Genomic DNA, 25,117 nt, shown 5'->3' with positions numbered 1-25,117 from the left:
ATATATATATATATATATATATATATATATATATATATATATATATATATTGGATAATGTAAGTTAATAATATCCTACTGAGCCAATATTTAATGTTTTTGTACTTTAAAAGTACAAAAACATTAAATATTGTCCGAAGTACTTTTTTCACTTCGGAAAAAGTGAATTATTGCTCCCGAGCCATTACGTATTATGTATGAAAACCAAACATAACGATTAATGTTCTTTCATTATGTATATATAGTTATATTTTTTTAATTAAGTCATTTTTATGTACATACGGCTTAACAGAGCCTTTTAAACCTATTCAGTTATGAAACTATGAACAAGATTATAACATATGTAAAACACAAACTTTTGTCAATGAATTAGCTAGCCAGCCATTTTTTATAACTTTAGATGGACATTTTTAATTTCACGTTAGTCTTTTTTAAAATAGATTTCACGCTCTGTAAAATTGTAAGATTCGAGTACAGGCTCTCTATTATACTCGCATATATAATATTTTTACCTTATTAAGTACACTCTAAACTGCATCCATTCAACAAGTAATGGTATTTAGTTTATTTGTATACAAAATGTCATTTTAAAGTTTCACAAGATAGTTTCCAGTTTTAATACAGAATATTACGTTTTATAGAGTTATCACTTTGGTTTTTCTGGTGCAAGTAGATGATACAATATTTGTATGTCCTTTCGTTAACAGATGTTTTCCTTGGTAAAATAATCACTTCATTATTATGAAATCTCGAATACATTAGTTAAAAAATGGACCGAAAACATTGCGTACAGTAATGTCTAGAAATCTGTATGGATATTATTAAATAGACGCTTTTGTTCAATATTGTTATGTCGTATGCAAAACGGAATCCTGATACTATTATGTTACGGTGTCCAATTTCAGTATAAATAAGATGCAGTTTAGAGAAGTGAAACAGTTGAATAAATCAAGCTACAATCTTCTATTGAGCGGTATAAGAGAAACTTTAACACTTAAACTGAGTTTGAAACAAAACGAATAATCGTGAGCGATATTAGGGCAAAGTAAAGTCTGTTAAGACTCAGTTATATTTAATTACGGAGGTAAGAGCGAGCCCTGCAACTGAGCTGGATAGAAAGTTGGCTCCACGATTAGTTCCAGAAGGGATCTGGGAGCCGAGCTTACTTCCAAACTTTGTAACTCTCTCTCCTCTAATTGTGGGCTTTCTTGAATATTAATGTTTGGGACATGAGCAGGTGTATAACAGGCTGTCTCTCTGAGCTTTAAGGCAACTTTTATTGAGTCTTTTATAGTTATAGTATAAGTAGTCTTAATCACAATTGTCTTCATCACGATTAACTACCCAATGACTGAGACAATATTTGTAAGGAATGTGACTTTTACGTGGCTACTGAAAATTACTAATTTGTCTAAATATATTTTGCAACAAACAAACGTCATCATCAGTTACGATGAAGTAATACGTAAATGTTATGTAATAATTTTGCTGATAATACGTAAATCAAGCAGACGTATATGTCCACAGCGCATCATCATAGCGACCACCACAGTTAGTTGGTGGTCAGCCTCAAACACCAATACCGCCTAAAAAGACATTGGACTAGTTTGGTGCGGGCTTCCCTAGTAATAGGCGAATTACTTAGTCACTGATAGCGACAACTGTAACTGACCTACAAGTGGCAGTGAGTATGGTGAGATAATAGACAGGGAAACATATCGCTGCAGGTGAGCTTTATACACTAACAAATAACTGAATATAAAGGAGCCAGTAATGAATGGGTGGAGAGATAAGGCGTGACAAAGTCGCACCAGAGCGGTTCACTGATACGACTACTGTAACTGTACCTACAAGTGCAGTGAGTATGTGAGATACATAGACCGGGAACATATCGCTGCAGGTGAGTTATACACTAACAATAGACCTAATATAATGGAGACCATAATGAATGGTGGAGGATAGATAAGGCGTGACAAAGTCGCACCAGAGCAGTTCCACTGAATAGCGACTACTGTAACTGTAACCTACAAGTGTCAGTGAGTATGTGAGATAAATAGACATGGAACATATCGCTGCAGGTGAGATTATAACACTAACAATAACCATGAATATAATGGAAGCCAGTAATGAATGTGGTGGAGAATAATGCGTGACAAAGGTCGCACCATAGCGGTTCACTGATAGCGGTCTACTGGTAACTGTAACCTACAAGTGGCAGTGAGTAGGTGAGATAATATGACAGGGAACATACGCTGCAGGTTGAGTTATACACTAACAATAGACTCTGAATATAATTGGAGCCAGTAATAATGGTGGAGGAGAGAATAAGGCGTGAAACAAAGGTCGCAACCAGAGCAGTTCACTGATAGCGTCTACTGTAACGGTACCTACAGTGGCAGTGAGTGTGTGAGATAATAGACAGGGAACATATCGCTGCAAGGTGAGTTATACACTAACAATAGACCTGAATATAATGGATCCGAGTAATGAATGGTGGAGGAGAGAATAAGGCGTGACAAAGTCGCACCAAGCGGTTTCACTGATAGCGGACTACTGAACTGTACCGTACAAGTGTCAGTGGAGTAATGGTGAGAATAATAGACAGGGAACATATCGCTGCAGGTGAGTTATACACTAACAATAGACCTGAATATAATGGAGCCAGTTAATAGAATGGTGGAGGTAGAGATAAGGCGTGACAACGGTCGCACCAAGCGTTTCACTGATAGTCGACTACTGTAACTGTACCCTACAAGTGGCAGGAGTATGTGAGAAAATAAGACAGGGAACATATCGCTGCAAGGTGAGTTATACACTAACAATAGACCTGAATATAATGGACCAGTAATGAAAGTGGAGGAGAGCAAAAGCGTGACAAGGTCGCACCAGAGCAGTTCACTGATCGCGTCAACTGTAACTGACCTCCAAGTGCAGTGAGTGTGAGGAGATATTAGACAGAGGAACATAATCGCTGCATGTGAGAGATATACACTAACAATTAGCCAGAATAGTAATGAGCCAGTAATGAATGGTGGTGGAGAGATAATGCGTGACAAAGGTCGCAACCAGAGAGCGGTTCACTGAAAGCGTCTACTGTAACTGTAACCTACAAGTGGCCGTGAGTAATGATGAGATAATAGACGCGGGAACTCAGATCGCTGCAGGTAGAGTTATACACTAACAATAGACCTGAATATAATGGAGCAGTAATGAATGGTGTGGATGAGATACAGGCGTGACAAATGGTCGCACTCAGAGCGGTTCACTGATAGCGACTACTGTAACTGTACTACAAGTGGCAGTGAGTATGTGAGATAATAGACAGGTAACAATAATCGCTGCAGGTGATTATACACTAACAATATACCTGGAATATGACTGGATCCAGTAATGAATGGTTGGTGGAGAGGATAAGCGTGGAACAAAGGTCGCCCCAGAGCGGTTTCAACTGATAGCGACTACTGTAACTGTACCTACAAGTGGCAGTGAGTAATGTGAGATAAAAGACAGGGAAACAAAATCGCTGCAGGTGGAGTTATACCTAACAATAGCCCTGAATATAATGGAGCCAGTAAATGAATGGTGGAGGAGAGATAAGGCGTGACATAAGGTCCTCACCATAGCAGTTCACTGATAGGCGTCTATTGTAACTGTACCTACAAGTGGCGAGTGAGTATGTGAGATAAAGACCGGGAACATATCGCTGCAGGTTGATTTTTCACACAAACAATAGACCTGAATAAATGGAGCCAGTAATGAAGGTGTTCGAGAGGATAAAGCGTGACAAAGTTCGCACCAGAGCGTTCCAACTGATAGCGAACTACTGTAACTGTACTACAATGTGGCATGATATGTGAGAATAAATAACAGGGAACAATCGCTGCAGTGAGTAATACACTAACAATAGACCTGAATATAATGAGCCGATTAATGAATGGTGGAGGAGAGATAAGGCGTGACAAAGGTCGCACCAGAGCAGTTCATCTGATAGCGTCTACTGTAACTGTACCTAAAAGTGGCAGTGAGTGTGTGAGATAATAGACAGGGAACACTATCGCTGCAGGTGAGTTATACACTAACAAAAGACCTGAATATTAATGGAGCCATAATGCAATGGTGGTGGAGAGATGAAGAGCGGTGACAATAGGTCGCACCGAGCGGATCACTGATAGCGACTACTGTAAACTGTACCTACAATTGGCAGTGAGTATGTGAGATAATAGACAGGGAACATATCGCTGCAAGTGAGTTATAACACTCACAATATACCCTTGAGATATAATGGAGCCAGTAATGAATGGTGGAGGAGAGATAAGGCGGTGACAAAGGTCGCACCAGAGCGTTCACTGATAGCGACTACTGTAACTGTACCTACAAGTGGCAGTGAAGTATGTGAGATAATAGACAGGGAACATATCGCTGCAGGTGATTATACACTACAATAGACCTGAATATAATGGAACAAGTAATGAATGGTGGTGGAGAGATAAGGAGTGACAAAGGTTCGCCCCAAGCGGTTCACTGATTAGCGACTACTGTAACTGTACCTACAAGTGGCAGTGAGTAGTGAGAAATAGACAGGGAACATATCGCTGCAGGTGAGTTATACACAACAATAGACCTGAATATAACGGAGCAGTAATGAATGGTGGAGGAGGATAAGGCTGACAAAGGTCGCACCAGAGACAGTCACACTGATACGCGTCTACTGTAACTGTACCTACAAGTGGCAGTGAGTATGTGAGAATAATAGACAGGGAAACATATCGCTGCAGGTGAGTTTACACTAACAATAGACCGAATAAATGGAGCCATTAATGAGATGGTGGTGGAGAGATAAGGCGTGACATAAGGTCGCACCAGAGCGGTTCACTGATAGCGACTAACTGGTAACTGTACCTACAAGTGGCAGTGAAGTATGTGAGATAATAGATACAAGGAAGCATATCGCTGCATGGTGCGTTAATACACTAACAATAGACCTGAATATAATGGAGGCCATTAATGAATGGATTTGGAGAGATAAGGGCGTGACAAAGGTCGCACCGAGAGCGGTTCACCTGATAGCGACTACTGTAACTGTACCTACAAGTGGCAGTGAGTATGTGAGATAATAGACAGGGAAACATATCGCTGCAGGTGAGTTATACACTAACAATAGACCTGAATATAATGGAGCCAGTAATGAATGGTGGAGGAGAGATAAGGCGTGACAAAGGTCGCACCAGAGCAGTTCACTGATAGCGACTACTGTAACTGTACCTACAAGTGGCAGTGAGTATGTGAGATAATAGACAGGGAACATATCGCTGCAGGTGAGTTATACACTAACAATAGACCTGAATATAATGGAGCCAGTAATGAATGGTGGAGGAGAGATAAGGCGTGACAAAGGTCGCACCAGAGCAGTTCACTGATAGCGACTACTGTAACTGTACCTACAAGTGGCAGTGAGTATGTGAGATAATAGACAGGGAACATATCGCTGCAGGTGAGTTATACACTAACAATAGACCTGAATATAATGGAGCAGTAATGAATGGTGGAGGAGAGATAAGGCGTGACAAAGGTCGCACCAGAGCAGTTCACTGATAGCGACTACTGTAACTGTACCTACAAGTGGCAGTGAGTATGTGAGATAATAGACAGGGAACATATCGCTGCAGGTGAGTTATACACTAACAATAGACCTGAATATAATGGAGCAGTAATGAATGGTGGAGGAGAGATAAGGCGTGACAAAGGTCGCACCAGAGCAGTTCACTGATAGCGACTACTGTAACTGTACCTACAAGTGGCAGTGAGTATGTGAGATAATAGACAGGGAACATATCGCTGCAGGTGAGTTATACACTAACAATAGACCTGAATATAATGGAGCCAGTAATGAATGGTGGAGGAGAGATAAGGCGTGACAAAGGTCGCACCAGAGCAGTTCACTGATAGCGACTACTGTAACTGTACCTACAAGTGGCAGTGAGTATGTGAGATAATAGACAGGGAACATATCGCTGCAGGTGAGTTATACACTGACAATAGACCTGAATATAATGGAGCAGTAATGAATGGTGGAGGAGAGATAAGGCGTGACAAAGGTCGCACCAGAGCAGTTCACTGATAGCGACTACTGTAACATGTTCCCCGGAGCGGCAGAGCAGTTCATCACGTTCGCCGCATATATCAGCAGAATATGGGCCACCGTGCACTTTGTCAACGGATTTATCTTCATTGAGACAAATATCGCGTGTTTTCCAGAGTTCACTCTACTTCGGTTGTTGGCTGGAATTTTAAACTATGCCATAATCTTTCAACATATTGTTGTAATTATTCTAATACAAAATATAACCATTATGAGATTGGTTTACGATTCGAAACCAAAGTTCAGACAATTTAGTACGTAATCAATGGTTTTTACACGAAGAAAAGTCTGACCTCATTTCACTAAGAGGCCGGGGCTTTTGTCGTTCTGCCTTTCCTCGATGGGCTCTGGCCTGTTAGAGGATGTTATCAAGTAGAAGAGGAGAAGCGTTAGTTGGTAAGGTACAATGTACAGTACTGATACAAAAATGTAGCGGTAACAGACGGGATTTGAACCTGCTATCTTCAACTCAAATTTATAGTCCGACGCCTTAGACTGCTCGGCCAGTGGTGGTAGGGTCCTTATCATGCCTATATTTGGCCCAAATTAAAGAGTTTTACAGCGATATTAACAATTAAATCTGAAACTAGAAATACATCTTCAATAAACTAATGTGTAAATTACACTCCCTATAATTAAGAAAAGGACATGTAACAATTATAGTACTAAAAGATACGTAAATTACAATACTCTACGTATTGAATAACAGTAACAATTTAATATTTTGTTGTTAAATTTTTTAAAATATTAATAATAATATTTTCAAGGACAATTTTTAAACCTGAGTATGCCTCACGCAAGATTGCACCGTTATAGATCAGCCAGCACCGCGACGCGCCTCCCCAACATCCCCATAAACTGGTGGTGACAGGTTTTACGACACCTTGTAGTCTATCACGCCGTGATTACTCAGATTTGCATGAGGAAATGAAGAACTGTAAGCACAGAATACGAGGATCGCGGTTACAATAATGTTCCGACATTATGTAAGCCTCCCCTTCTCCCCTTGACGAGTCATCGCCACTCAACAGGTCCTTCGCTCCGTCTCGTAAAAATATAATGAGTGTTATCTGTTTCTCTTTGTTTTTGTACTTCGAGAAAGAAGAAGAATAAAGAATGTCAGTACCTACATTATCCCTCCCCCGAGGCTCACAAACAACACTCGGTTGTAGTTATCCTAGAGCATTTGTCCTGAGTTTTACATTGTTCTTACTTTTTTCGTTTGACGTAATTTACGAAATTTATCTTTCACAAATACAAATAAAATCTTATAACGTTATATTAATTTAGTTCTTGAACTATGGAACTAACCAATTAGTAAATGGTTTATCGATAGTGTGACATATACAGTGTATCAATAAAACGTTGCCTGTAGGTTGTACAGGGTGAAGGTGAAGGTGAAGGTGAACGCGTTAGGCGCCGCGCGGAGTTAACAACTCAGGCACGTGCGGGACCAAGACTCAGGCGCGGCACAGGGCTGCGAGGCGCTGAGTTCACAAACAAGCAGACTCGCTACCAGACGTTAGTTTAATGTATACAAATCAGATTTCGGAGAAACTTTACCGAGGCTCGCGATGGCTTCAGACGCTGTACACCGCATACTAATATTCCTCTGAATAATAAAAAGAGTTGGTAGACTTTGTCAAAGGAAAAATAACAGAAAGTAAAATACGTGAACGGTGGGGGATAATTCGAGAAGGGAGGGTTGTAGGAGGCATCGGGGAGTCCCGGGGGCATCAGCCCTCTGCCACTACTGGCCGACATCGGGGAGTCGATGAGGACATCCGTAACTAGATTTGTGGACGACGCGACGTATGTATAGATTTAATGCTACCTACCATCTGCTGTCGTTAGGGTTGGGGTGACGCTATTAAACTGCGACTCGCTCCTACAATGTGTGGCATAATTGGCTCAATATACGACATTACTTACATATTCGCAGGTATTCAAGTAAAAATAACTTAATTGTAGCACCACACAAGTAAACCATGGAGCTAGAACACTGTACACAGTGCTTATTGACAAGGTATGACTCATACGCCAGGTATCAAGTTACAGGCTTCTGAGGGATTGCAAGTAATATTTTAAGTCTATAGCTACGTGTGTTATGACGTCACATCTTAAAATGTCGCATGAATGTAATCAGCTTGCTTATAAATTTATTTACTCGCCGATTCTCTCGTTGCCATCGTGGTTACTCTTAAGACCATTATAAAGATGTTCACTAACGCTCAGCAAAAAATATAATATAGAAATTAAGCTTCATGTAAAATTTAAATTTATAGAGAAGTCATTTCATTTTAGAGATATCAATCGGGCAGGCAGACAGAAAATTAATTTTTTCCCAGTCTCTTGAGTGTTGAGCTTCGCTAACATTTGGTGGGACAGGATATAGACGGTAATTGATATATTGTTTTTACAATAAATGTTAAACTAGAATCATCGTGAATAGCCTTTTTTTCTGAAGGTGCATTTTAAATGATAACGGTTTGAAAATAATTGAACGAGCGTACATGTTGGCAAGGATTATTACTGAATGAATTGCCTTATTTTAAGTTATATCTAATTGTTAAACCAAAATGCGACGCTTATTATATTTTAATTGTACAATAATACGTCTTTACTTATTTGCTTGTTTACATTACCTAGCAGCCGGTAATGAATGTTATTATTACGTGATAATAATTGGTCTCCGTGTGTTAGCCCAAGATGTCACTCAGTCCCTGCCTACTGTCCAGCCACTGGCCACTCACAGAAGGTCTAACTCACTTTGTCCGTTCATTGTAATCCCTACACAATCACTCTCCATTGTTCTTTGTGCGCCTCCTAACCTCGTTTACTGCTACCCTCGGCTCTTTGTACTGTCCATTGTTTGGTGTCAATTGTGATATTATCGGTTCATTACGCGACGCGACTGTCAATAGCGACTCTGGAGCTCTCCACTCAGTTGTAAGTGAGTACTGAGAGTACAGGTGGAGGGGGAGGGGAGGGAGGTTATCACGGCCCAGTATTAATGTGGCACTATCTGGGTTAGATTCCGCGCCAGCCGAGAACATATTTCAATCCGGCGTGAAATAAATATGAAACGCTGTTGTAGAGGGGTGAAACCTCGGGGGTGGGATAAAACGTTAAAAAGTCTGACACCAAGAATCAGGAGCTTCTTATCTTCAACTCCTAAATCATTTCCATCTGAGAAAAAATTGCTCTACCAGCCCTTTCTGGTTTGCATCGTTAATTCATTTTTATTATCATCTAAGGCGTTGTTCGGTCATTATTTATAAACGTACTCAACCTCCCTCCCCTCCCTCCCGGGGTTAATCGTCACCCTATTCTACCCCCTCCTCCCACCGCTGCTCTTTTTGCTGGAGAGAAAAATGTTCCTGGGACTTAATAATTAAATGCATTTCTCCCCAAACAGATCTACACTGTTATAATTCACGTCTGGCACATTTCATTTTCCTTAAGAGACATCCTCAAACAAGCCTACGGTTTTATGTAGTGCCATAACAGAGATTTACCAACGTTCTATAAACAGTAATATTTATCACAAGGAAGTTTCAAAATTTCGAAATCATCAAGTTAAAAATGGTACAATATAGTCCGCTAATATATCATAGTAACTCCAACAATTTTTTTATTCGATTTATATTGGTATGTGTGATATTGACTAAAATTCCTTGATTTATATACTGTAAACTGATGCTATTGGCTGTGCGTTTGCAAAACCTGTCACTCGAGGGATTTGAAAAATTTCATTTATGTTTATCTGCCTGTCTGTTCACACGATATCTCGATAATGATGTAATCCATAGAATTGAGTAAAATCATACGGCTTTTAACGTGTGAAATAGTACAATATGTAGCCAACTATCCGCAGTATATCTCGAGAAATATTTCATCTGCAGACTTTAAATTATGCATGGAACTTCAGTACTACATAGAGAAGAATGAGTTCTATTATGGTGGATGTCCATCCATGAGATTTAGTTGAACGTTGTTGAAAACTCAGTAGGCTTGCACAAAATTTACCTTTTGTCTGCCGGGGCGGTTATAAACAGCTCTTTTCTGAATGCTTGTCTGTCCGTAGGATATGTAAAGAATGAAATGAGCTATATACTTGAAGTTTTGAATGCAATCTCAGCGAAGCCTGTGACGCGATATTATGTAGCGTACTCCTACCTTGTATAGTTAGACTAGGATTGGCATCAAAGTATACCGAACCAGACTGACAAACAGCCTGAGATTTTCTCTACCCAAAGAGTTGTTATATGGAGAAGTTTAACTATTTTGAGTGACACTTCTCTGCGGGTTATTTTAATTTATTGGAATTTTCGTAAAAAATGTCGTGGCACAAACCTTGTGTTCTGAGTGTTTGAAAATAGAAACGGAATATAAAGGTGCTCTGGAATTTGATATGGCTTTCTGAAAGGTTACAAAAGTGTTATGACATCTTATGTTACTTACAATGCTGTTTTAATTTTTCCAATTTAAACAACTCTTTAACACATTTACAGGAGGTCTGTACTGAATGATATTGAGTAGTTTCATTAAGCATGAACATTTAACCAATTAAACAAATATTATTATAAAGTAAATATTTCAACTTTTTAAATCTCACTAAGAGCCGACTATACTGGCAGTAATCGTTATGTTATTATCATAGGATCAAGTTTTAAACCTCAAACACATTTTACGCCCTTATTTTGGGCCACTATGTGTGTAATTTAAAATACATTATTAATGCGCATCCAGTCAAGGTTTGGATTTTTTTATAGACGGTATTTTACTAGTAACTTTATTGGTTATTATTGGTTATTAGAATACTAAAAAAGTATACACTTTACAAATAAAACTAAAAAGCATTTAGATAGGTTTTTTTAAACCGTGGCATCTTCCGTTATTGTAAAAATACAAATAAACGCTACGGAGTTTAAGAAGGTTTAACATTATTTGCATAGAGGTAAAACTAAAGTTCATTTCACTACAGACAATTCTTAACTGTGATTCCGAATAAATGGGCAAGATAATCATCAACAGACAATATAAACCAATGTTTCTCACTGTATCAAAACGGGTACGGTTATTTAAGAAACTCGCAGTGGTTGTAGCGAGTGTGTAGAGAGCAGAGACAAGGACGACGGTAGTGTACCAGCGACGGACGATTAGAGCCCTTATCAGCGCGCCATTACCCTAGTGTGTGCTCCGCTGCTCTCTCCTATAAAGTTTATGAATTAAGGGCCATTAAGATGTACAGATAATGTATAAATAATACAAGGTTATATTGTTTCTTGGAAGGGGGGAGGTTATGAGTCCCTCAAGGCACCATATCGCTGCGCCTGATAACGCCTAATTGAAACCAAAGTGGGCCCATTAAGTCAAACAGCAGGTACCCGTTGCTAATTTGTTACCCCGCGGCGGTACCCCCCCCCCCATCTACCGGCCCTCAACCTTGCTTCCGTATTACATACATCTCTGCATTTACTCTTTAACAATGGTTATGCGATCAATTACACAAAATTAACCCACTATTAATCAAACTCGTATGATTGTTGCCTTTAACAATATTTATGTTTTGGTTCACTATGTAGTCTAATAAAGCTGTATAAAGACACACTATATAAACAATTATATGTTAGTACAGCAAATTCTTTACGGTACGGTTTGCGTGAGATGACTGCACATCAACCAAATTACAATGCTCCGGGTTGATGTAGCCTATGTTCAAAAATTACAGGACTCACACACTACGACACTGTGTGAAACAATAACCCAAATCAGCAATTATAACTACAGTTATAAGATCCTCAACTGTTTTCACATTTTCATTTCGTTTCTAATATAGGATGTGATACAGGTAGCCCCAAACATTCCGCACAAAGGCATATTAATCAAAAGTTCAAATAAATGTGCTATTGTTGAAAGTCGTATCTTTTCCTTTGACGTGACTTTTCGGTCACTCTGCACTTTAAAATCTTACAGCTCTAAATAGATCTTGTCAAATTTGGAGCCTTTAAACGAATGTGCATATCCAATGAGTTGTGGGGGAGGGGGAGGGCAGCGCCAGGCACATGTTTGCCCCCGCAGTTAGTCTGATTGTTGTGGCTCATGTGAGGGGAAGAGAAGACAGGCGACAACGTCACAGAGAGAAATAGAGAGAGAGAGAAGTAACACAACTACTATTATTGTCTCAGCGGTAGTGACCCTGAGCAGTTCTTTGTGTTTCAAATGTTGCCTCTAATGTCGATCCTATTTATTTTACAAGGATTTATGTCACGCTCTGACTGAAAGCTTTTCCTTGAATAAAATTGCTTTCGGAAAGTTGATAGCCAGAATCTAAGCGATTCAATCGCGGGATGCAGATTATAGCTCCTCCACGGTAATCATAGCGCTGCCAGGTACACGTGTTCGAGCCACATTCTCTTCCTCTTGAGATTTCACGAATCTCCGAGAAAGGTCTCTGGCTAGAATCTGGATCATCATGCTCTTGCACTAGCCAAATAAATTCGCCTTCATGAAAATATGGGTTCCTCATAAATATTGTTGAGGAAACGTATCTCATCCAGATCCACTTATCCAGGCTCTCCACTCAATTTCATCGACTTGATAGGAGTCTTTTACAATAGTGAGATCGGATTTGGACCGGGTTTGAAGGTGTTTATTGGTAAACTTGAACTGTATGGTTTTCACACAACGGTCACTGATATTGTATTTACATTATATGCGTGGCTAAAAATAATGAAATCTCCAGTTTTCATACATAACTGAAAATAGTTGTGCTCAAAGGAATAAATTATCGAAACATAGATCCTGATTGCATTAAATTGTGAAAAAAAATCACAAATAGTTTATTACAATTAAAATAATTTAAGAACTGGTAGAGCTAGTCTCTGCAGATCTACAGATTTATAATATTTCTAAGATGTGTACACAATTACAAATCTCAATCTTGCCATGATCACAATTGTAAAGACTAGGGCCCATATGGGGGTGGAGGAGTCGAACTCGAAACCCTAGTGCCACATCTGAGACTGTAACCATTCTATCATTGGTGGCCACAGTAAGTTGGTAGTAAGATAATTGGTACTCATCCGATCACCTAAACCAAAAATGTTGCGCGTAGTTAGTATTTGAATAGATGACTTTCTGATGATTTAAAAAGTCTTGCAATAATTGGTAATGCGATTTAAAACCATTTTCTTCTAATTTAGATAGAAAACTATCCAAATGTATCACTATTAAGGAGTAATTCCAATATTTACCTTCATTCAGAGAGTAAATAGTCACTGCAGTATAGTTTAACTGCAGGAAAACAATTCTATGAGAACAAGAAAAACATTGTTTATATAAGCTTGGCAAAACACCGGATACAAGTGACAGACTGGGCGGTCCTTGTCTCTCACTGGTATACAGGTCTTACATTCCTCGCCTTACCAGTCTCCAGGCATCTCTATCATTCTCAGGATTCCGCATCTCCGTACCCATAACAGTTTGTAATGACATCCAGCACCTGCTTTACCTTTTAGAGAGGTGCATATCACATAGTTAATATATCACTGTCATGTTTACTTGTTTTAAACAATTCCAGATTAATACAAGTTAAAATCTATTCTGACCTTACACAAAGTATATTGAGAGATTCCTTGGCTATTAAATTATGTGTTTTTATCTCGATGAGAAGACTGGTAGGGATACTAACGAGTGGGACAACAGCGATCTCTAACCGAGTTACGGCATGATACTGTTGGCTGAGCGGGTAGGCAGGGGGAGGGGGGTTGTAATTAGCCAAATGAACTTGTCATCGATACGAGGGGACAAGAAAAAATGTCTCGAGTTTGACAGATCCTTCAGAACCATATTGTTGCTTGTTTGTCTGTGGCGCCCATCTGCTCTTGAAGCGAGGGGAGCGGTTAACTGCAACTTGTCTAGATTTATTTTCATTATGCACGCTTCGCACAGTCTTCCTTTTTACTTTGTTGTACGAGATTCTGTTCGATTCACCAATTCATTTTGCGGTCATTCAAACTATAAAAATAGTACAAATACTCACCAAATAGGGTTTAATCTGTAGAACTACGTACAACTTACTGTCTCAATTCCAAAGCCTCATTCAAACTAAGTTATGTAATTTGTCAATGCTTAAAATTTGACGCTGCATTATATATATTAAAAAAAATTATAGTTTTAACTTTTACTGTGATATTTTAAAGTTTGAAATATAATATAAACCGTAATTGTGTTAATTAATTTAATTTATACATTATTAAAGATATAGACTTCGTAAGTAAAACATCATTAGATTGCACAAATTACAGTAGTATTATATGAAGTGGTGCATTAACTTTAAATTTGAAAATAAAATAATTTTATTCTGAATTGTGTTAAACACAGACCTTATTGCTATAATAGATGGGTAACTCACTACCATACAACTTTATTGAGAAATTAGTAGTACTTGTAATGATTTCAAATAGGCTACAAATGTTGGATGTTTTTTCACTTATTTCAATTAACAATGCTTAATATACATAATAAGGAGACGCTGATCTTATTTTAAGCCTTATTCTGACCATCACACTGGCCACTGGCCTTTGCGAGGACCTTATCAAACAAAATAAGGGGGAGAGTCGATTCAGTACAAAATTTGATGTATGTGCTACAGTAACATACAGGATTTGAAACTGTTTTTCTAATTCAGATCCAAAGTCCAACATCGTAGATCTCGGCTCTCTCAGCAATACAAACTGGTAAAGTTTAGTTTTATAAGGGTTTATTCATAATTAAATTAGAAAAATAAAGTAGTATTAAATTTATAACGAATTATTTAAAGAGTTTCATTATAACAAGTAACGTGTTTTTCAAATCATTATGCAGCATATATTAGATTAGATGTAGTTTAAATAATTAAATGTTTTAATTTATATATATATATATATATATATATATATATATATATATATATATATATATATATATATATATATATATATATATATATATATAACTAGCTATTTCCCGCGGCTTCACACGCGTCTCTTAAGCTTTGCCCGTATATTTCTTTGCCTTCAAATAGTGTTTGGCTATTTAATATACGTAACTGTGTCTTAATTGCAGTTTATAATGTGAAGGCGCTTTGATAACTTTTATATCTTACAGTACAGCTTGGTGGTGAGTTACATCAATGGGCATTGCATATAAACCTTCTACATAGAAAAATACAAATAAATACAAATTTTCATAGTGATCGGTCCAATAGTTTCTGAGTCTATAAAGGACAAACATACAAACATTCATTTTTATATATATAGATATGTAAAAATTGGACAGTACAATTATATAATTAATTTAAAAAGTTTAAAAGCCTTATAATAGCATATTCTATAACTTAGTAGTTTAACTGAAATAGTGTAAACTCCTGGTGGAAATTTCACCCTCACGTGCCCCTTCATAACACAATAATGCAATATGGTATCGCCACCCATATTGCCTAAGTAACAGTTTCCAGGCGCACCACGGCTGTAATGTGACTCCTCATTTTAGCCCCAGAAGAATAACTTTCATGCCCTAATTTTTGGTCGTAGGATTATGGAAGATAGTTTTAAATAATTTTAAAGATATAATTAAAACGCAACTAAATGAATTATTTAGAATTTTTTTAGTTTTATTGATTTTGCTTTCAGAAAAAGATTTCAAACATGTTTGTACTTTATTTTTTTAATTTACCAAAGGTATAGCTTATAATTTAAAAAAGAAAATTTCGAATAAGCTTGGGTGCGAATTAATTACATCTTCAAAATGAGACATAAATCATAATGCTGTGACCGATAGTAATGGCTGAGCAGTATTTGAAATTTTACATTGACTCATGGGTAAAACTAAAGGTCGTTTCACTATAGCTGGTTCTTATATTAAAACAATCGTGTTGATACAATTAGCGTACTGTCTGTTTTGAGTTTTCTCGTGCAAAATTAACGATCTCGTATATTCGTCAGTAAACATTTCCACCACTTTTCCTATAAACAATGATGTGTCGGTGATTGTCACACGTGGTGTTCTACGCAAGCAGCGCTACGTTCAGAACGACCTGAACTGTTAACAATCAATTTAACAAAGAAGGTCTGGTTGGCATTCAAAGAGCGGCGCGGCACGGCGCACGTCGCTATGTGACGCGATGACTTCTGAGTCGATATTAGATTTTCCGTGTGTTTGCTCCGAGCCGAGTGTCTCGGATTTTGGTAAAATGAAACATAAATATGGTGATAGGGAGAAGGGAGAGACCCTAAAGAGTAAATAGGGCCTAATCAAGTGCGCGCGGAGACGGTTGATTAGGCATCAGAGCTGTCTGTGTGACTGGTGACCAATAATAGGCTTCACCCTCCCTAGGCTCCCGGCCACCACCCACCCACGCACGTACACACACACGCGCGCACCGTCGTCATTCATAACAATCGACCTTGGCATTCGTCTAGAAAATCGGATTAGACAAATGTTCAAATCCGTTGTTTCCAATAAGTTGTCGAACCTTTCTTAAAAGTAACCGTTGTACTTTTCTTTATTGTAAAACGTTAACCTTTATTTAAAGTATTTCAAATTATAATCAACATTCATTTATTTATATAACTACTGTACAAATTTTAAAATGAATAATTGTTGTGGCGATTAAAACTTATGCTTTTGAAGGAACTCGCTGAACGTATTTAATTCCCGGCGTTGGGTGAAAACCGAGTTTAAATATTTTATATTATTGCACAAAAGTACAAGATAATAAAAAAAGCACGTAAACCGTTAACTCTGTTGATAGGAAATACAATAATAAACTGTGAGACTATGATTCCGGAAAGATGCTGGTGGAAAGATTGATGTGCAGAAGTGAGGAGTGTCCAGTGGCCCGGAGAGGCTATCAGCCCGGGAATGTCCGTGATGGATAGCGGGAGTCGTCCGTGAAATCAGCTGATAGCTCTGCAGCCGTCCCTGCTGATGCGGTGGTCAGCGGCCGCGGCCTGCCAGACTCCAGTACTGGAACATTTTATAACATTTTAGTCTTTTAAAAAAGTAACTAGAAATCAAATGACTAACAATCCAATAATTTGTCTGTTTTATTTTTATATTAGCGATTTGTTGGCAAACTGTCTTTTCACGTTTGTGTTAATAGTATGGATATTTAAAAAAATTAGCCATCAGTATTCAATTTTATTGCCAATCACCATTAATATAGAGTGCTATGAAGTATGTATTCGAATTTTCTCTACATGTTTGATAAATTTTAAGTTATATAGTTTTTATGTTTGAAGTTAAACGTCCACAGCTCAAGAATATCTACCTATAAAAGTCGCCACTTGATGCATTTACTAATAAAATAAACCAAATTCGTATTTAGTTTGTCACTATAACTTGATTAGAATTCATCTAGCCCCTTCGTAGACGGAGAATGCAATTATGTGTCGTCAATCATATTGCCTGCTTATACAAATCACAGGCGCATATTAATGTCCGTCCGAAATATTTTTACTATGTATTATAAATATTAAAAATAGAATCTCAAAATAATTTCATTAATCGTACAACATTAATTACTGCTATATACCATATTGCCTCATTATATTACAATATTATTTTTATTTGTAATTTTTAGTATTTTTAATTAGTTTTTATTTTTTTAATAATATTTTCTAAATGAGCAATATTAATAGGATTTAATAGTCTTTAATAGTAAATCGTTATTATTACATTTATTAAGTATTCATATTTTACATTACATTTAGATTATTATTTTTCTTATTCAATTATATAGTGTAATAATATTATAATGCACAACTACAGATATTTAGTGTAATCTAAATTACAGGTTTTGAGCGATTTTAATGCAATTTTGTTCGTATATCTTAAACTGTTTAATCGTCTATCATTATATTCTTGCTACCAGTTCAGTCTCCGAGACGGCGCCTGATTTACATTGCAATAAAAGATAAACAATCGATAGTAAGTATAAAAACGTGTTGCTGGTCCTATTGACCACTCGTGATTCATCGACACAAAGACGAACTCGACAACAGCTGTAGGCGCTAGCGTCCCCACAACCTGCAAAGCCCCCAATTCGCCAGTAAGCCGCGATACATAATGCAACAAGCCTGCCACTCTTGGTTTTTAAATTTTGAAAAATGATATATCCTGACAAATGGAGCACAACTGTAATGTCGTCATTTTATCTCGCGGGGCGGCGTGATCATGTCACCCTCGTACTCACGTATCTGCAAGTCTTTCGCCGGCATTGCTCCTGAATCCTCCTTTATTGTCCATTTATAAACTTCATATTGCGGGAACATGTTTAGATTCCTTGAGATACACCATTTGGAGTCCCAGCTTTTATATGATCATCACTTCTGTTGCTTGTATACGAAAATATTCCACAGATATACGTGTGAGGGAAGAGTTTGTCTTATTAACTGTTACGGCCAGGGCTACCCCCAACACGGGACAGAAGATAAACACTTGCTGTAACTGTGCAGCTGAGTCTCAATAGGTAGAGAATACTGTGCTTATTACGTATTGTACTTTCGCCTGTCCTAATAATCATCAATTAACATTTTTCTATTTTTTTTTCAAATTTAGGCTGTTATTAACAGTTTTATTCAAAGGTGTATTTAAGTTATATCTGTAAATATGTGTCCGATACATTTCGTAGTCTTTTAATTTGTTATTTTTCTGCAATAACACATGAAATGATTTTAATTTTAATAAACGAATATTTGTGTATTATCAATAAGCTAAAATCTAGCCTTGTGAATAATGTGTTTATTAGTTATGAAGGCTCACAGATAACCTCACGTCAGTTCCTCATTATTATTAGTGCCAGTACAGTGTATCTACTGGTATATAAAGAACCAGATGACCACCCAGAGACGAGTGGTTCTGACGTAGCGCCTCCGGTCCACTCCGCGTTCCGAGCCCATGATCGCACCAATTCCACCGTTCCGCTCGAGCTTCTGACGACCGTAGCACCAATTCGTTCCCTTGCTTGTGTCCAGCACACGCCTTCTTCAAAAAAAAACAACTCCCAAAGAATGAGAAAATATGTTCAGGTGACGTCCGATAATGGCTTCAATTTCCCCGCGGCCGTGCGAGGAAAATGCACACAAAATAATATTGCTTTTTGTCCCCACCATTGTGACATGTGCCGTGGTCTGTTGTGGGATCCTGCACCCGACTGCGAAGTGGATACTGGTCAGGGTTACCAACCTCGATGTTGATTTTAGCCGTACACAACGTTTTGTAGTCGCCTGTACGAGTCGTTTTGTAGCCTCAAATACGAGTACGTACTGTGATGTCAGGTTTAGGTTGTGCACAGCTTAGGTAATAAACACCATGCAATATCGTTTTCCTTCAAGTCATTCCGATACAGCTATAACTGTTGTAGGTTGCTTCAGGCAAGTATCAGTCTCAGCCATCATACAACGTTCTTTAGCGTACTAGTCCTAGAGTTCACATGTCTCTCCAGTAAGAACTATACCATCAGGGGCTTTATTTGTAATGTTCCCAGTAGTTCTGATGTAAAATTTCCATTTGTTCATAGTCACAACTATTAAACATTTAAATTGGTTTCTAATACTGAGAAGGCATGTTATGTTAATGACAATATTATAAAAGTGACACTTACCATATCTTAAATGACCTAACAAGTATAGAGTAGACATATTTTTGTAAGACCCAACATATAAAATCTAGATGCGCTACGGAAGACATTTCAAGTGAGAAATTCGAAAGTTCGAATCCGACTTTAAAAGCGTGTGAGGACACGCTAGAGGAGACTAGAACCAAATAAACCGCATAGATTGAGAGTTTTGCTCGATTTTGAAATGAGAGCAACCGTGCGAAATCCATTACATTGATTCATTCAGTCCAATACACCTATTTTGTTAAAGAACTGATATCCACATGTTTCGCAAAAAAGGAAAGCACTATATCTATTTTCTATTTTCTCTAAAAATATTGCAGCTAGAAATTTAAAATATTTTTTTATATCTACTCAAGTGAAGAAATTTTCAAATCGTTGTCAAATCAATGCCACTAAAACCTTTGCTCATTCGGATCTAACGAGTATAAAAATTATACCAAAGATTATAAGTAACCTTTATTAGTGCCAAATATGAAGAAAACCTGACAAGTAATAGTAGTAACAGAATTATATATAACTTATCATACTTCGCAGTAAAATACTTGTAATGTACCACTGCAATTATCTTTTAGAACACCAGTAGCGAACAAAACTGTTTTATAGAGAGGATTGACAGAGCCATCGAAAACTTAGAAGTGGGGCAGATTCCGACAGAGGTCTGGAAGCCCCGTGTCCGACTACTCGGCGGCAGGCTGTGTAGCATTGATCAGCGGAGATTGGACGGCTCGCCACCAGAGGATTAGACAGCGTATTTTAAAGCGGTCTCGGAGGGTGGCTACCCTTTCTCTGACTGATGGAATTAAGATATGCCAATGAGTAGGGGCCGAGGCCGGGCTCTTGCCCTTACAATTAGCTCAATCTGACCTTTAGCAAACCCCAATTATTATTTAAACAGCCCTTAATATACAGTTGAACATTTCTGTAGCTCGCATACTCGACTGTGGCTTTATGTCTTTTCATCGTAACTTTCTAGATCTACGAACCGCTTACATCTGAATACTGGTAGTTGTGACCGTCTCACGGGGTTGTTTTACTGTTATTTCGATCAATGTTTAATAGAATTTGAAGTTCTAAAAATTAAAAATACCGTTGAGCCAAATATTGACCAAATAGGCCAGTCACTCTTTATAAGATTGTTTTTGTTCTATAACAATAACTGCATAATAGGTTATTAAATGCAAATACTGAAAGTTGCGATTATAGTTAAACGTTACGTTTTTCAATAAAATTGGCTGAGTTAGTTTGCTTTAAATAATATTGTATACATAAAATATACCCTGTCTAAGTTTAAATGTGAATTCTTTTAATACGAAAATTAAAAAATTTACAAGAGCAAAGAGTCAGAAAAGCACATAAATCTTTATAATTTGACACAATCAATCCACAATAGAATAATGATGATACTTACACAACATCGTTAACATTCGGATGAAGTGGATGTAGGCTACGCATTCCATATTACAGCTAAAATAACCCTACCGTTGCGTATATATTATATTGATACACGTATAGTGCCTGATTGTGATATCGACGTAAAGTTACCTTCCGCTCTGGTTTAGTTATGGATATCAGTACAAGTATAAAATCGATACTTCGCATTCATTGTATCCTATACGCTTTTCATATCAGTGCTGTCTATTACAGGTTTGTCCAGCTGTATGTGTTGATCCGTTGACTGAAATAAACATAGTTCTTAAAAAATGGATCAGCATTATTAATGGTTTGGTGGCAATTAAACCACAAACCAATACATAAGTGACTGCCCGATAATTTATTACCTATTTGGTTTGATTCATAGAAGTCAAAAGTTGCATATAAAAACTATTGTTCGTAAAAAGCCTAGCTAAAGACTCTTTCAGAAATAAAGTTTATTTATTGGTCAAACAGCAAAGGATCCAACAAAAAAAATAGTAACTACATCAAGGCGTTTTCTAATTATCGTAAAAGTTTTTTTACACAGTTAAAACTTCATTGTGTTGTATAACTATGTCTTAACTTGTTTTCATTCACATGATTTTACAAATTTTAACCTCATCACCAGGTGCCTCTGAGCAGACAATATGTATAACTAGAGATCCAAACCTAAGATATATAAATAAAATTACCTTTCAGTAATGTAGATCCTCAAGCCAAAATGTTTGTCGAGTACACGGGATCCACGGAGTACTCTGTCTCAGGACTCTCTCTAGGTAGATCTAAACTGTATCCCTAAGGTTGGAGTACAGGATTCTGGCTATTGTCTCACTTCCTCACTGGATAAGCTTATTGGATAGTTCTTAAAAACTATACCTTCTAAACTCCAAGTTATCAAAAGTTTCTATCCGCAGATCTTAAAATTATCATGTGATTTTTTTCATTGGGGTTTATCCACTGATCAATTAGCTCTATCGCTTGATTCATGGATATCACTAGTGGCATTTATATGGGGGCTGAACCCCAAGAATGTGTATTTCACACATTCGATAACGCAATACTGGAATTTTTTTAAAGAAAATTATACTTCAAACCACATCTCTTCTTAAGCTCGAATTACACACATTTGTGGAGACATTAGAGATGGAGTAAGCCGGACACCAGTAGTTATTAATAATTTAAATGATAAATGAAACAATGCTACTGCATGTCTACTAACACTAACTGCAGTGATGTGGTTGGAATAAATGCCAATAATTGTGATTGTGTGTAGGATGGTGAACTCGCATGGCCTGTCCATAGTACATGAGGAGCTGCAGCATGGAAGGTCAGCTATGTCTTTTAAATTATACTAACATTCGAAACACTAATACCTGTAGGCTATAATGGAGCAATGTAGATGGAAATTGTAACTATCAGAGTAGTAAGTTCTCAGCAAGTGTAAGACTGTTGCAGGTATGCGTGTGTTACTCACGCACACAGTGCTCCAGCAAGGTATGCATGCTACGAGCAACGTACAGTGTTGTAGTATTTTGTAACACATAAAAATGACAACTTTTATAACCAGCCATCATATTTTTGAATTGTTAACAGTGAATTTTAATCAATAAACTCGATATTGAAATTAAGTTCAGCTCGTTCTATTATCACAGGCTACATAATAAGTCTATATAAATTGAATAGGTACCTATATTATTTAAAGTTCCGTTGCTATTCCTGTAATCTATTAACCTGTAGCGTATGAAATACCTAAAAAACACAGCATACAATTTACATTTGCTATAAAAAAGTATTCATATTATACTAAAAACAGATTTAACATTTTATTTTTATTTGCGACATTTTAGCAATAAAAATTCAACAATTCTTACTTGGAATCTGAGTGTGTAAAAGTTTGTGTTCATTTGACAACATACTAGCACTTAGGGTTACGATTCGGTAGCCTAACAACCAATCGACCTCATGTCTTTCATTTAGCCTAATACTTAAGGTAATGTACCTAGTTACTGCGATGTGTCATTTAAGTTATTTTACTTAGTTAAATGGTTTTTTTAACATTAGTGATGGCTTGGAAATATTTATGAAATATAACATTTTTATGTGTTTCGTGTATTATTTGTAACCAATATTAATGCAATGGCAATGGTCTTGTCTAGCGTTGTAGTGGGTATAGAGGTCAAGTAACTGAAGTAACTATAAATGCAAATAATATCATTTACTCTATGCAAACTGCTATTGGTTATGGTTCCATCATAAACAGTTAAAATTATTATTAAGTCTCCCGTATGTGTGCCTGTTTGAATATGTGAGTAATAATCCATTTTTTGCAATGTCAAGGTAATTTTATGCCCAGTTCGAATTAGAAGGTGAGAGACAATGAAATTATAATTTGACATTTAGGTGACAGGAAGGTTTATGCCATTCATAAGGAGTGCCTTTTGTGTGAATATTATAAAGTATTTTCAAATTATAAAATTTTCCAATAATTATTGTTACACCTAATACGTATGAAGATTGAACTACGGCTTTGCCTCTTGCATTAAAGTCTAAACGTCTCTTATTGTAATTTTATAGAAACAGTTTATGTATAGAATGCCGGATAAGACAGCAGGTATTTTATATGATAGTTCATTAACGTAATTAACTGTCGACAAATTAAGCAATTCACTGACTGCCTTTAAATTCTTTAATTGGTCGGATTTAAGTCGGTAATGAATGCAGTTTAAGGAAACTGAAAGGCTAGATAAACAAGAATGCCGGAACGGTAGTGAGGTGTAGGTAGCCAATAAAAGCATGCAGGGACGGATGTGGGCAGGTAGATAATGAGAGGGCTTGGCTAGCACGTGGCGGCGGCCAATCACCGGTAACGAGGCGGAGTCACGAACTCTCCCGATCACTCACGGAACCGCCCGAGCTGTCACCGACCTTTGTTGCCAACAGCACATTGTCGTTTCTTCATTATTGTCTTTCGGTTTCCCTTCAGACCCTGCTAAGGGCTCACTTGAAGATTCCCTCTGGCGTTTTTATAGCTACTGTACGCGAGTGACATGCCGGGACTCTGAATACCGTACTGTATCGTAGAAAGTGATGTTACCCTACCAGGGCGTGATGGACTACGCCGTCACCTCGTCCTTCCAGCGTCTGCCGGGCCCGCACCCTGCCGCCTTCAGCCACTCTTGGTTCGTACCGGCGGATCTCTGTGTTCCCTTCAAACAGAATCAGACTCTCCTCGAGCCAGGGCATGTTATTTTGTCTTTATACTTCACCGTAGACTAGAACAGCACTCTGTAGGCATAGCAACTCCTGTAAATACTTGTACATATATCTCTTAGTGCGGTCTCTTACTGTCTGGGTTATACTATTGATAACGTAGAATTCAAGTACCTTTTATGTCATTTAAAGAGTTATCTGATCAGACGTTTATCAGTTTTTCTCTTTGACTGATCGTAATGCAACAATTTCATTATTCCAGAACCAAACATTCAATAAACTGTCCTTTATTTATTTTGTTTGTACATAAGTAGATACTTAAAACATCCGTATGATTCTAATTGCTATCCAATTTTAAAAGCAATAACTGTACAGATACATTTTGAAGCATGCTCTTTTTGGATTTTAATTTTCTTTACAGTTTCGCACATAACCCTTTCGTATAGCTTTTGTCAAGAAACTGGCAAAACTGAGGAATCTGTTTCTGAACTTTTTATTTACAGGTTGTTTACAATTACGTTCTTGTGTGTGTCGTGTTTTGCTACCGTAGTATTGTGACTTCCAGTAAGATAATTAACTTTATTGTTTACGTCGAGGGATTTCTATCCATATCAAAATGAGTCCAAATACCTGACCACGTGGTCTACAAATGTCATATGATCTACTGATTTTAGTTGTTCGGAAATA

At 37.4% G+C, this 25,117-nt stretch overlaps 1 protein-coding gene across 3 annotated transcripts in view; it reads left to right on the top strand.

Moving 5' to 3' along the window:
- LOC124360540 (protein trachealess) overlaps positions 1-25,117 on the top strand; it is a 278,070-nt gene that overhangs the window by 195,128 nt on the left and 57,825 nt on the right. For 2 of the 3 annotated variants that reach the window (XM_046814252.1, XM_046814251.1), the window contains one exon: positions 22,494-22,547. The exons of the other annotated variant lie outside the window; for it this stretch is intronic. In XM_046814252.1, the coding sequence (XP_046670208.1) occupies positions 22,494-22,547 (54 nt within the window). The remainder of the gene's footprint in view (positions 1-22,493; positions 22,548-25,117) is intronic. 3 annotated transcript variants of the gene reach the window in all.

This window comes from Homalodisca vitripennis, chromosome 4 (assembly GCF_021130785.1).
Source record: "Homalodisca vitripennis isolate AUS2020 chromosome 4, UT_GWSS_2.1, whole genome shotgun sequence".
Taxonomy (NCBI): Eukaryota; Metazoa; Arthropoda; class Insecta; order Hemiptera; family Cicadellidae; genus Homalodisca; species Homalodisca vitripennis.
The sequence above is the reverse complement of the archived record's forward strand: the minus strand, read 5'-3'. Positions and strand labels throughout refer to the sequence as shown.